Below are 13,299 nucleotides of genomic sequence, written 5' to 3'. Positions count from 1 at the left end.
TGTTTCTTCGCAGGTCAACGGCAAATTCTACAATCAGGCACGGCTGTTGCTAGGCAGCATGGGCTCCTTGCACCCGGCCAACCGGCTGGCGGCCTATGTCACGGGAAGGCTTCAGCCGAGCGCGGATCTCTCCTTAAAGATAGACGCTGGGCGCAAACTCGACCTGGTTGCTAAACCAAGTGTAAAGGCTGACAACAAGCTGCTCCCCCGGGTGATTGGTGCAAAGAACGTCACCGACATAAAAACACACACGCTGTGTAGGTGTTCTTCTATTTTATGAACCACACATTCATCAGCTTGATTTGTATGCTTTATTCTCCTCAGTTCACTTGTTAAAGGAGCAGAGGGAAAAAAAGGAGACAGCGACTTTGCCGCAGCAGGCTCTAACCTCCATTACCAACAGCCGGGCGTTAGGCCCCCTCAACGTCTTCCAAAGGCCCACATGCTCGCCCATCTCTCTCACCGTGTCCCCCTCAATGAAAACCCCCAGCTTCCTGAGCCAGAGTGGGACCTGCTCTTTCAGGATCTGCCCTTCGTCCAATCTGTGTGAGGGGGACCAGAACCAGATGGGCGTCTCCTTGCCGGGTGGCTTCACCCTCCTTCGGTTGTCAAAGCCAGATGCTGAGCTGACACGGTTACAAACAGCGAGGACTGACAACGCGGACAGAGTTGTTTGTAAAACGGCAGAGGGGCCAGCGGTTGCTAATGAAACGCTTGCAAGGACGGAGGCAATCATACTGAGTTCTTCTTCCGAAGACGAAAACTCTGACTCGTGTGACGACAGCACAGAAAACGATATGAATGTGAGTAAGACTCTACATGTTACTATTAGTGATGTGTAACTTATAGAATCAATGGATTGCACCAGTTGGTTTCATCCAGCAGAGGTACTGTTGATTCAGTCCAAACAACATGACGCAATGTCATTTTAGTTCAGCCAAAATCCTTATTACTGGCCAACAATTGTATTGGTCAAAAATAATAGCACAGGCAAAACATTCGGGGGGTTTGGGTGCACTTTTTGGCAAATGTCCACTGTTTTGTGTTCAGGAGTAAAGGATTTACACGACTGGGTATCCTCGATTTTTCTCACGCTCGTATATTGTAATAGTTTTCATAAAAACTTATCTCCATATTACCTTTACACTCCACAAGGAGGATTCCTCTGTGGACATCGAGACTGTGGAGGAGGACGAACAACAAATGGCTATTTCCAGATTAAAGGAAGCAGCCAAGGAGTCACAAGGCAAAATGTAAATGAAACAGACCATTGAAGTGCACATTTTTAGCGTTTTGACTTTTGAAATCTTTATTTTCCAGTGATTATTCTTGTAATTTCGAAACCTGGCTCAAAAAGCAGGTATGATATTTAAAAATATGTTTCTTATTGTGTATGCTATTCCTATAGGATATTTATGCTGTTTTACTTCCACAGGAAAATAAGGACGCTCGGGTTTCACCCTCACAGAAAAATAAAGACACTCAGGACAACTCCAGCTGTCCACTGACCAAGAAGCGAAACGACCACACTGCGCAGGAGAGACAACGGCGCTTTGAGCAGAGAGCTCTTTTCGACGGCCTACAAGACATCCTGGATCGACGGGCAGTCTCCAGACTGCAACTTCTCTCAATGGTAGGTTTCACAAGATGAGAGCAAATTCATTAAAGGGGAACTGCACTTTTTGGGGAAATTTGCCTATCGTTCATAATCATTATGAAAGACATGACGACGGATGGATTTAAAAAATAAAAAAAACATAAATAAAAGTCTGATTACATCAGAGCCAATGGGAGGTCCTCTATAGCGCCCATAAAATGGATGGATGGATCTTTTTTGTCAATGTATAAGTACAATGAAGTTAGGTTTTCAGCACAAACCCGTTAAAGATTAGATAAACAGCACAGGATTACAGAACAGACCCACTGACGGGTTGCTACAAGGCACTGCCAGCATCTTCCAATTTTTCGACAAACCAGAGCAACGCTTACTCCAATCAGCAAATGTCCTGTTATTATAACCCAGAATAGGGATTCCTTTTCCTCCCAAGAGTCCGTTGTGTGTCCAACAACAACCGCTCCGTCAAGACAGGCAGGTCTCCCAAACCCTGAGATCTTGTCAAGCTTGTTGAGAGGCCAGTAAATTAATTCCATTGTTTAGATTTGGAGAACAGTGCAAAAAGAGGCAACACGAAAGTTAAGACAAAACAAAGAAAGCATGCATGAGAGATAAGGGAGTGTCCGCCCTCAATGAGTGCCTGTGAGACAGATCCAATAAATAACCATTCAACACTCCACTTACATTTTGTGTCTTGAATGTTGAATAACTTTTTTTTTTGTTTTAAACTTTTTAAGTCTTAGTGATATTGTTATTACAGGCGTTAACGCAGACCAACTATTTATAGCGGCAAGGTGATAGCTACTGTGTGTCCCTAGGTTTACATCGAGTAGTCAGCTGCTTCCTCGCTTCCCTGCTCCTTGGACGTTAATCGTAGATCATAAATCATGCCTCTCACCTGAAAAGTAGATGGCTGAGGATGTAATCCGACATGTTGGTACACTTTGACAGCCATTTAGGACCCGGAACTGGCAAGAACGACACAAAAAGACACTCTGTCCACCCCCCGTCGCAAGGATTCTGAGATATTCCTAATCTAAATGGGAATATATGAACATCCTAGCAGTCTGCAATCTATTGACAGCAGACCTTATAAATTAAGCGATGTTTTATTATGTTTGTTCACTCTCATGAAGTCTGCAGTGAGTGAAGTGATGAAGAAAGAAAAGCAAACGTGATGCATTTTTTAAATTAATGCGCCGCCTATGCTTAAAATTATAAAAATACGTAAATATTAAATGTTATTATAAATGTGCCTGTTACTACATTACATATATACTTACATCATGTATTTAAAACACTAATGGAGATGTTGGGATGTTTTTTAAGGGCTTTATAGGCAGAATTGAGGCTCCATTGTCAGCGGACTTATGACTGCATTTATGTTATAATATTTAGAATTCATAAGAAAAAGCATTTGTCTTTATTCTAAAAAAAAGTGCAGTTCCCCTTTGACAACATTATAACTGCAAATACAACAAGTCCCAGATCCAGGGTCCTCTGAGTTTAAACTAGACTAGCAATAGCATAAAAACACATATGCATGTTATTTTGAAGGCAAAAAAATGCAATTAGCATGTCAAAGTTAACGCGTTAACTATAAATTCCTTTAACGGCACTGTTTTTTTTCAAACACACATGCGTCTTAACTTCTTTTCGACAGTTGCGCCATTATGTGGCGTGGGGAAATGTAATGGCATTCTCGTTATGTTGAGCCATATGCAGGAAAATAGCGAGCAGGAATGCACAAAGTAAATAGCACATTTGCACGACTCTGTGCAGGCCAGTCAAGCGTCATCCACACCAGACTCTCATTCATGTCTATTTGGACCTTGCTTTGTGCACTGGTGCACAGTCATGATGGAAGAGAAAGGGTCCCGTTCCAAACTGTTCCCACAAAGTTGGGAGCATGGAATTGTCCAAAATGTTTTGGTATCCTGGAGCATTCAAAATTATTTTAACTGGAACTGAGGGGCCAAGCCCAACTCCTAAAAAAACAACCCCACACCATAATTTCTCCTCCACCAAATTTCACACGCGGCAGGCACAATGTAGTCCGAAATATAGCGTTCTCCTGGAAACCTCCAGACCCGTCCATCAGATTGCCATATGGAAAAGCGTGACTCATCACTCCAGAGAACGCGTCTCCACTTCCCCTAGAGTCCAGTGGCGACGTGCTTTACAAAACTGCATCCGACGCTTTGCATTGGACTTGATGATGTATGGCTTAGATGCAGCTGCAAGGCCATAGAAACCTATTCCATGAAGCTCTCTGCGTACTGTACATGGGCTAATCGGAAGGTCACATGAAGTTGGGAGCTCTGTAGCAACTGACTGCGCAGAAAGTCGGTGACCTCTTAACCCTATGCGCTTCAGCATTCGCTGACCCCTCTCTGTCAGTTTATTGGGCCTACACTTGGTGGCCGAGTTGCTGTTGTTCCCAAACTCTTCAATTTCCTTATAATAAAGCCGACAGTTGACTTTGGAATATTTTGGAGCGAAGAAATTTCATGACTGGATTTGTTGCACAGGTGGCATCCTATGACAGTTCCACGCTGGAATTCACTGAGCTCCTGAGGGCGGCTCTTTCTTTCACAAATGTTTTTTAGAAACAGTCTCCATGCCTAAGTGCTTGATCTTATACACCTGTGGCCGGGCCAAGTGATTAGGACACCTGATTCTGATCATTTGGATGGTTGGCCAAATACTTTTGGCAATATAGTGTAAGTATTTGTAAGCAGTAATCATTAGATATTATGAATATTGTACAGTATAATGATTATATAATTAAATGTAGCGATTGGAATGAAACCCGATGTAACAAAGTAAAAGTAGCGTTTTTTTTCCACTAAAATAATCAACTAAAAGTAAAAAGTATTTTTCATTAAAACTACTCTGACAAGTATAATTTATCCAAAAAGTTACTCAAGTAAATGTAGTGCAATAAAATGTAGCGTGTTACTACCCACCTTTTGTTTAAATATTTTACTGGTAGACAAAGTGTTACTAAATGACGGAAGAGTCTCTAATCTGCTGGTCAAAGACTGAGCTTCACGCTTGTGGAGTTGTTCTGCACGCTTCTACAACTTATTTTTCATCGCGGTAACAAAGCACATTCCCTGGGGCTTGTGGAGGTGCCCTGCATGTGTAGGTCTCCTTTGTGGCAGTGAATACTATGCCTGTCATGACTGCTTGTGTTTGGTTACCAAGTAAATGCATAAACACTTCCACTTTTAATGCGAACTGTACAAATTCTATTGTAAAGTTATTACCAACTCAGGGTGAATTAGATTAGTTTTCTTTGACAAAACAGCCTATTATTTGACAGAAAAAAACACAAATTGGGGGGTTTTACCACACATTCTGATAAGAAAAGTGTTACTATACCAGCTGATGACACATTATTGCATTGCAGCTCACTTGTTGCTTGTGTCGCTCACAGGCTAGAGCAGAAATCCAAAAGCTGACAGCCATCTCCAACAGCCTGGTGGAGAAGAAGAACGAGCAGTACCGCATCCAGACTCTCCACTTGAAGAAGCTGTCTGGTTTGTCTGGTGTGTTTCTGCTACCCAAATCAGCATGTGTGGCCAAACTTGACCAGGTCAATCATCTCATCAACTTTCAAATGTGTTTATTTTAAGGGAAGCCTGTGGAAATAATCCAACGCAACCTGAAAGCTTTCTTCCAGAGCTTGAAGATAAGAGGCGGCTTAAGCCAAATGGAGGCTTCCTTCCAGCGTCTGCAGCAGTCCAAAACTGATCTCAGAGCTGCAACCACTCAGCCCAAGCCACAGTCGCCACCAGCCCAGGCCATGTCCTTGTCTCCTCCCCTAGCCCCACCTTTACCCTTGACTATGCACTTATCGGAGCCCCCTTTATTTCTGCCTCCAGCAAGCCTTCCGTCTTTGCCCCCCCAAAGTGATGCCCAACCAAAGAACCCACCGCTTTCCCCTGACGTCCTGAAGCCCTCCCTTACAACCCAAGCAGCACCAGCTCCTCCTCATCCCCCTGCCACGGCGAATGGGACTCCGACCACACAGCCCTTAACGTTTCCTCTGATTCGTTCCAAGACCGGAAGACTCATCCTGCCCTCGTGTCTGAAACCTTGTAAGTTTTCACATTTCCTAATGATGGCCATCATTGCTTGAAAGGATTAATCCAAAACTCTAATAACTAGATATTTGTATTTAATGTTTCACATTTTTTCAGTTGGCAGATATGTTTTTAACTGGAAATCCACAGTCTACCATATTTCCTCATACATTGAGTTCCGCTCTAATAGATGACATCCCTCCACTTTGGAGCAAATAATAGACGGCCTTAACATTCATGTTTTAGTTTTTTAACTAACAGCTAAATGAACACCTAAGTCAGATACAGTAATAAAATGAATAAATACAAGAACAAAAGAACAACTCCTTAGTTTTGTTTCTATGGTGTCTTGCGCATTGAAAGAGACAGACAGACTTACTGGGAGGAGAAAGTCTCAATACATAGACCACTATGCTGCTTGGTTATTTTATTGGAGGAGATTCTTTTACATGTTCAATGACACAATTTTAATATTTTATGCTGGTCTGGTTTAGGTAAGGATGAGTACCGAATTCAGTACTTTTATAGGTACCAACCAAAATTGCAGACTTTGCACAGTATCAAGCTTTTGGCAAGCATACATGCATATTCATAGCAGACTGCCTTGTAATGTAAAATAATGTTACAATTTTCCATGCTAACAATGCAAACAAACATGATAGAAAGCACCCAGAAGTAAGGCTCCACTTTTTATAATGCGCTAGCTTGATGCTAAATTACATTGGATATGGCCAATAAATGCTTCTCATTAATATTGGTGATTTTACATGGCGATTTCAACACCTCCAAATTTGGTAATGATAACTTCAACTATGATAAATGTTACAATCAGACAGCTGGTGTGTAATAAGTACAATACTTACAGTTTAAATACGTCGTGCAACATTCAATTTAATGTCACAGGTTGCTTCCTCAGACATGTGGGAAAAAAAGATATAACAACTGAATAGCACAGTTATTGTCCCCTCAGTGTTAAATCCATCCTTCCATCCATTTTTTACCGCTTGTCCCTCTTGGGGTTGTGGGGGCTGGAGCCTATCCCATCTGCATTCGGGCAGAAATCGGTGTACAAAATAATGAAATCTCATTTTTAATTCAACAAATTAACATTTATAACCACACAGACACACACAAGTATGAAAAACTGGTACCGTTGAGTAGCAGTATCGATTCCCAGGTACCGGGAAACAGTTGCAATGCTAAAGGTACCCATCTCTCGTTTTAGGATGTCTAATTCCACTTCACTTTTTACTTTGACTTTCCTTTTCTTTGACGCACAGCCTTCAGAAGAGTCTGCTTCACGCTTGGTCGATGTAATAGAGATTATAGTTTAAAATTAAAGTCTTACAAGTGATTGAAGTGTAGCATCGTGTTCATCTGCATGTAACTAGTTTTTTCTACGGTTTTAATGTGTAAATGTGTCGTAACCATCAAACGTCACAAATGTGAGGACCGCCTGAGTATAAGTTGAGAAAAGTCCAAATAAAATCAAGATTGATATGTTTTTATTTTATCATAATACCTATTTAGGAAGTTAAAGCATTCTGGAGCAAAAATGGATGTCAAAAAATAAAACAACTAAGCAAGTGGAGGAACTTTTAACACATTTGATTGTGGAAAATATATATATTTTTTAAATGTAATACTTTTTTTAAAATGGGCTTTTTATTTAATTCCAACCACAAAATAATTTTGTAAATTTTGGGATAATCTGTAATGGATACTATGCCTAAGGTAATAAATATTTCCAATAATAAACACCTCAGCCTAAATTGACCTGTCTGGATAAAAGAAACAGAACAACAGGTGTTTTCTCCTGAAATGGCTGTGTTTACAGTTGTATAATAATCCATACCACATACTATTTTATCATCATACATATTAGTATTTTTAAAAATGTATTCAAATATATTTTGCCCCTAACAGATGAACTTGAGTAAAAGTATATTTAAATTCGGTGTGCATTTATTCTAGTTTGTGTGCTTTGCCGTCACAGCTGGCCCAGGGGTCTACACGCTAATGTTGAAAAAACCAGACCAGGACAGCGAGGGAGACTTCATCAGCATCCAGACGTCCGACATCAAACCTGCCAAGAACCAAGACACACCTGTACAGTACTCTCATAACGTCTCACCTGTCAGTGCTCCATCAGAGGCAGAGCAACCAAACAAGGACGTGCCTGCCAGTAAGCAGCGTCCTCCCCAAACTGATTCCAGCGCACCTGTCCCACGTCGCCCTAGAGGCCGACCTCCGAAGCACAAACTGTACGTTCCGCCTCGAAAATACAAAAAAAGTTTAGTGACGAAGAAAGGGGATGCCCCGCCAATTAATCATCCCAGAGGAAGACCTCAGAGAAAGCAGAAGGTGGAAGACTACTTCGCTCCTGCAGATTACTCAGGAGATGGCAGCAAATCCCGGCCGTTCACACGGGCCTCGCTGGGGAAGAACTTTCCCAGCGCCAAGAGGCGGTCCTGGATAGACCTGGAAATGGAGATGGAGCTGGAACCAGATTCTGAGTCGGAGTAGTTCTCATAGGTTGGAATCACAATAATGGCAAAACTGCTGTGTGTGTGGTGTGTGTGTGTGTGTGTGTGTGCATGCGTGCGTGCGAACATAAAGGACCACCAGAGTGTGTGAGTGCGTGAATGTCAAGGACCAACAGAGTGTGTGTGTGTGAGAGAACGTAAAAGACCACCAGTGTGTGTGCGTGTAAAGGACCAGGGTCACTGTGAAATATTTCCTGCTGCTTAATTAGCGTGCAGACCGCTCTTACTTAAAAAGGTACATTAATTAACCTGCTGAATATTTACTTGGTGTCTGATTGCATAAACACACACACCTACTCTTTTTCTTTCTTTGAGGTAAATGCCACATGGATAAGAATTGACGATAAATGTGTGTGAAACATGAAAAAGCAGTTACTGTATATACGTTATTTTAACGTCCGCCTGGCGTTAATATGCACTGAATTATTATTTCCACACACTAATGTGAAAAACGGTCTTACAAATGATTTAAGTTGTTTTCATGTGGCCTATGAAGTTAACATGGCTGTCATCAAATGTTATTGTAGGAGCTTTTTGTTGTTTTGGTTGAAGAAACCAACCTTTAATAAATCAAGTTACCTGTTACAAGCATTATAAGCCACATGTATCTATTAAAGGATTCATGTATTTGATCTTTTTAATTATGATTTCCTCATTTAATTGTGATTTCACTGTTTAGCTCCTGTAGCTTTGTTGATAAATATATACATGGTGCAACTATGTATACATTCTACATTCATACCTTTTTGCTAAATAAGTAGTTTATTATGGTTTATTTTTTAATTTTAATTATTTAGATTTTTTTTTTTTAATATTTGAAAGGCCATATTAAATGTAGCAGATTTTTATAATGTGGAAAAATATGATTTTTATAAAATACATTATTGTACAGTATTTTCAAATATTACTATTATCTACTATACCTTAAACATGTCTGACTAGAAGAAAGTAAAAAGTATACATTATTTGAAAATCTAAGTAAATACTAAAATAATTTATGGGTTTCATTTTATTTAAACAGGTTCTAAATGATACATCCCGGCAGGTACATTGAAACAACATTGAGAACTTGTTGAATTATGTCCTGATGTTGAGCCACTCAAATGTAGTGTTGAAACATGCCTTTTGACTGCCTTTAATCAATTTTGGGTTCTGAAGTTCTGACCATTTCCCAACCAATATTCTACAACACAAATGTTGAAACAACATACTTTTTGACAACGTTTATTCAATTTCAGGTTGTGATGTTGATTTGACCTTTGAAATTTGGTCATTTCCCAACCAACAACGTGGATCCAATGTTAGACATCAACATTGTCTCTATTTACAAATACAACTATTTTGCATTGTTTAAAAGTCAGTTTTAAAGGACATGTATTTATAATGAACATTGTATCAATGTATTGTGCCTGCAACAACATAAACACATCTCAGTTTTTCTCCAAACATATTGCTGGTTACTGTGGCCAAACAGCAATTTTTTTTTTTCATTTGACATCACATGGTCAAAGATAAGACCTACTGGAGGAAAGTTCTGTGGTTGGATGGTAGTATTATGCTCTGGGCCTGTTTTGCTGCAAATGGAGGCTCCAGCGACCCCGAAAGGGATAAGCGGTAGAAAATGGAGGAACTGGTGCTTTACAGAGAGTAAATTGGACAAAGATAAAGGAGGGTTACCTCCAAATTATTTAGGACAACCTAAAATCATCCGCAAGGATGTTGGGTCTTGGGTGCAGTTGGGTGTTCCAACAGAACAATGACCCCAAGCACACGTCAAAAGTGGTAAATGAATGGCTAAATCAGGCTAGAATTAAGGTTTCAGAATGGTCCGGACTTAAACGTGTGGACAATGCTGAAGAAACAAGTCCATGTCAGAAAACCAACAAATTTAGCTGAACCAATTTTGTCAAGAATTTGTCAAAAATTCAACCAGAAGCATGTGGATGGCTACCAAAAGTGCCTTATTGCAGTGAAACTAGCCAAGGGACATGTAACCAAATATTAACATTGCTATATGTATACTTTTGACTCAGCACATTTTCAGTAGACCCATAATTAATCCATAAAATTACCAAACTTCATGAATGTTTTTTGTGAGCAACATGTGCTCCAATCACTCTATCACAAAAAAATAAGAGTTGTAGAAATGATTGGAAACTTTGGGGACCCCTGATTTAAGATGTTAATTACCTGTCCAGCTTTATTTGTAAAGCACCTTTAAACAACAGCTCAAGATGCCCCAAAGTGTTGTACAAGTTTGGTGAAATAAAATGACAAAGATTGACCAAAAAATTGGTTAATAAAAACATCTAATGTCCAATTAGGTTCATTAGGTCTTCAAAGAATTATGCATTTTCTCTTCTTACATGTGTGTTTCTTTCCGTACCTGACATTTTTTTGGCTACACCTGTGGCCTTCCTCATCACCTGGCAACCTCTGAGGAAGTTGTAGCTGAAACTGTCAGGTAGAGAAATAAACATACAGATCTGGCTATAAGAAGAGAAAATTTGCATCTAACATGCAGGTTTAAACAAATACAAATAAAAAAAATATTTTAAAAGCAACTATCCATCCATCCATTTCCTACCGCTTATTCCAGGGATAGAGAACATTTTTGACGGAGAGAGCCCATCCATTCATCCATTTTCTACCGCTTATTCCTTTTTGGGGTCGCGGGGGGCGCTGGCGCCTATCTCAGCTACAATCGGGCGGAAGGCGGGGTACACCCTGGACAAGTCGCCACCTCATCGCAGGGCCAACACAGATAGACAGACCACATTCACACTCACATTCACACACTAGGGCCAATTTAGTGTTGCCAATCAACCTATCCCCAGGTGCATGTCTTTGGAAGTGGGAGGAAGCCGGAGTACCCGGAGGGAACCCACGCATTCACGGGGAGAACATGCAAACTCCACACAGAAAGATCCCAAGCCTGGATTTGAACCCAGGACTGCAGGAACTTCGTATTGTGAGGCAGATGCGCTAACCCGTCTGCCACCGTGAAGCCCACGGAGAGAGCCATGAAAGCCAAATATTTTAAAATGTATTTCATGAAAGCCATATAATATTTAAAAAAAACTGATTCCAACAAAAGTGCATTTTTAAGTAGGACTGACATTTTTTTGAGTACAATAAGTCTCTTGGGCTTCATGGTGGCAGAGGGGTTAGTGCGTCTGCCTCACAATACAAAGGTCCTGAGTAGTCTGGGGTTCAATCCCGGGTTCGGGATCTTTCTGTGTGGAGTTTGCATGTTCTCCCCGTGACTGCGTGTACTCCGGGTATTCCGGCTTCTTCCCACTTCCAAAAACATGCACCTGGGGATAGGTTGATTGGCAACACTAAATGGTCCCTAGTGTGTGAATGTTGTCTGTCTATCTGTGTTGGCCCTGCGATGAGGTGGCGACTTGTCCAGGGTGTACACCGCCTTCTGCCCGATTGTAGCTGAGATAGGCACCAGCGACCCCAAATGGAATAAGCGGTAGAAAATGGATGGATGGAATAAGTCTCTTATGCTGTTTAATAACTTTGTTATTCTGAAGCTAATAATAAATATAATATGTTTTACCATTAATGCGACTTCTTGAACAGGTGCGGTAGAAAAACGGATGAAAGGAGTAAAATGCATGACATTGTTTTATATTTTGAAGGTTAATTTTAACACTATGATTACCAGCGGAATCATAGCTCGGTTGGTAGAGCGGCCGTGTCAGCAACTTGAGGGTTGCAGGTTCGATTCCCGCTTCCGCCATCCTAGTCACTGCCGTTGTGTCCTTGGGCAAGACACTTTACCCACCTGCTCTCAGTGCCACCCACACTGGTTTAAATGTAACTTAGATATTGGGTTTCACTATGTAAAAGCGCTATATAAATATAATTCACTTCACATTACCTATCGTCCTAAGAATTATCTGGGAGCCAGATGCAGTCATCAAAAGAGCCACATCTGGCTGGAGAGCCATAGGTTCCCTACCCCTGGCTTATTCCCTTTGGGGTTGCGGGGGGCGCTGGTGCTTATCTCAGCAGCAACTAAATGAACTAAATATTTAAGACATTACTAAAAAAAAGTCTGAAAATATTAAAATAAATAAACATGCTTGTGTTGGAGATTCTACATGGAACCCATCATAATAGAATTTTTGCTGACATCCTACCGATATCTGATATCAATATTAAATTGAGACACCTATATAAACTATATTTCATCTTTACAGCATCGTATCTGTACAATACTTTATTGTCACGCTAATTTGAAACAGACAGTAATTGGCTTAATATATGTTGACAAAGATGATTAAATGTCCTAATTAATGCATTAACAATACATTATCATGTATCAGCGGACAAACAACACCCTTCTCCCTTCCCCCTCACCTCACGCTCTTTAATCCAATGCAATTAATGAATTGTCACGTGTTGATAAACTCATGAGGTCGGTCCAATTGGAAGCAAAGAGCAGGAGGAGGAGGCTGCGGGACAAGGAGCTTGATTTGAGGCGACAGGCGGGCCTTGAGCCGCCACACAAGCGAGTCTCACAGCAGCGCTAAACCCACTCAGGGGATTAGTGTCCACATGTCCCAGCATCGGCAGGAACATTGTCCTACTTTGTTCTGAACACTCCTACTTGGGAGTCCGCCGCTGCCGGTTTGAACTTGTTGGAATTCTGAACTGTCTGGCAGCAACTTATTGCTTTTTGCCACCGTGACCCAGCATCCTCCACCATGCCTGGAGATGGATTCACTTTCAAGAGTCGCATTAGGAACCTGCTCAGGTCTCCTTCAGCCAAACACAGGAAGGCCAGAAGAGACAACATCCCCAACAAGGTTTTTATACTCTTACGTCCAAACTAAGTGTGTAACGCTACTTGAAACATCAACACCGGACATTGTCTTAGTTTTCATGTATCACAAACCAATGGTTGGAGGATACTCTGCGGAGTACATTGTGGTCGTCTACCACCTAGAATTGCATCATACTGAGAGCTACTAATTTTAATAGCTTGTTTTTAAGCGTCAAAGGTCATTTGCAACTGCAACAATGAACTATT

The 13,299-nt window shown here is 41.0% G+C and overlaps 2 protein-coding genes across 8 annotated transcripts in view; both read left to right on the top strand.

The window, feature by feature from the left end:
- Positions 1-8,893, top strand: part of magl (MAX dimerization protein MGA-like) — a 52,913-nt gene extending 44,020 nt beyond the window's left edge. For 2 of the 3 annotated variants that reach the window (XM_061901050.1, XM_061901051.1), the window contains 8 exons: positions 14-257; positions 325-803; positions 1,156-1,253; positions 1,321-1,360; positions 1,436-1,633; positions 5,058-5,169; positions 5,257-5,721; positions 7,703-8,893. In XM_061901050.1, coding sequence (XP_061757034.1) covers positions 14-257; positions 325-803; positions 1,156-1,253; positions 1,321-1,360; positions 1,436-1,633; positions 5,058-5,169; positions 5,257-5,721; positions 7,703-8,232 — 2,166 coding nt within the window. In that variant the 3' untranslated portion in view covers positions 8,233-8,893. Of the gene's footprint in view, positions 1-13; positions 258-324; positions 804-1,155; positions 1,254-1,320; positions 1,361-1,435; positions 1,634-5,057; positions 5,170-5,256; positions 5,722-7,702 lie in introns of those variants that run through there. The other variant, XM_061901052.1, reaches the window with a different exon arrangement.
- Positions 8,894-12,787: 3,894 nt separating this feature from the next.
- Positions 12,788-13,299, top strand: part of LOC133553159 (mitogen-activated protein kinase-binding protein 1-like) — a 70,965-nt gene continuing 70,453 nt past the window's right edge. For all 5 annotated transcript variants that reach the window (XM_061901046.1, XM_061901047.1, XM_061901048.1 and 2 more), the window contains exon 1: positions 12,788-13,075. In XM_061901046.1, the coding sequence (XP_061757030.1) occupies positions 12,974-13,075 (102 nt within the window). In that variant the 5' untranslated portion in view covers positions 12,788-12,973. The remainder of the gene's footprint in view (positions 13,076-13,299) is intronic.

Source organism: Nerophis ophidion, linkage group LG05, assembly GCF_033978795.1.
Source record: "Nerophis ophidion isolate RoL-2023_Sa linkage group LG05, RoL_Noph_v1.0, whole genome shotgun sequence".
In the NCBI taxonomy this organism is placed as follows: domain Eukaryota; kingdom Metazoa; phylum Chordata; class Actinopteri; order Syngnathiformes; family Syngnathidae; genus Nerophis; species Nerophis ophidion.
This window is presented reverse-complemented; position numbering and strand designations above follow the sequence as displayed.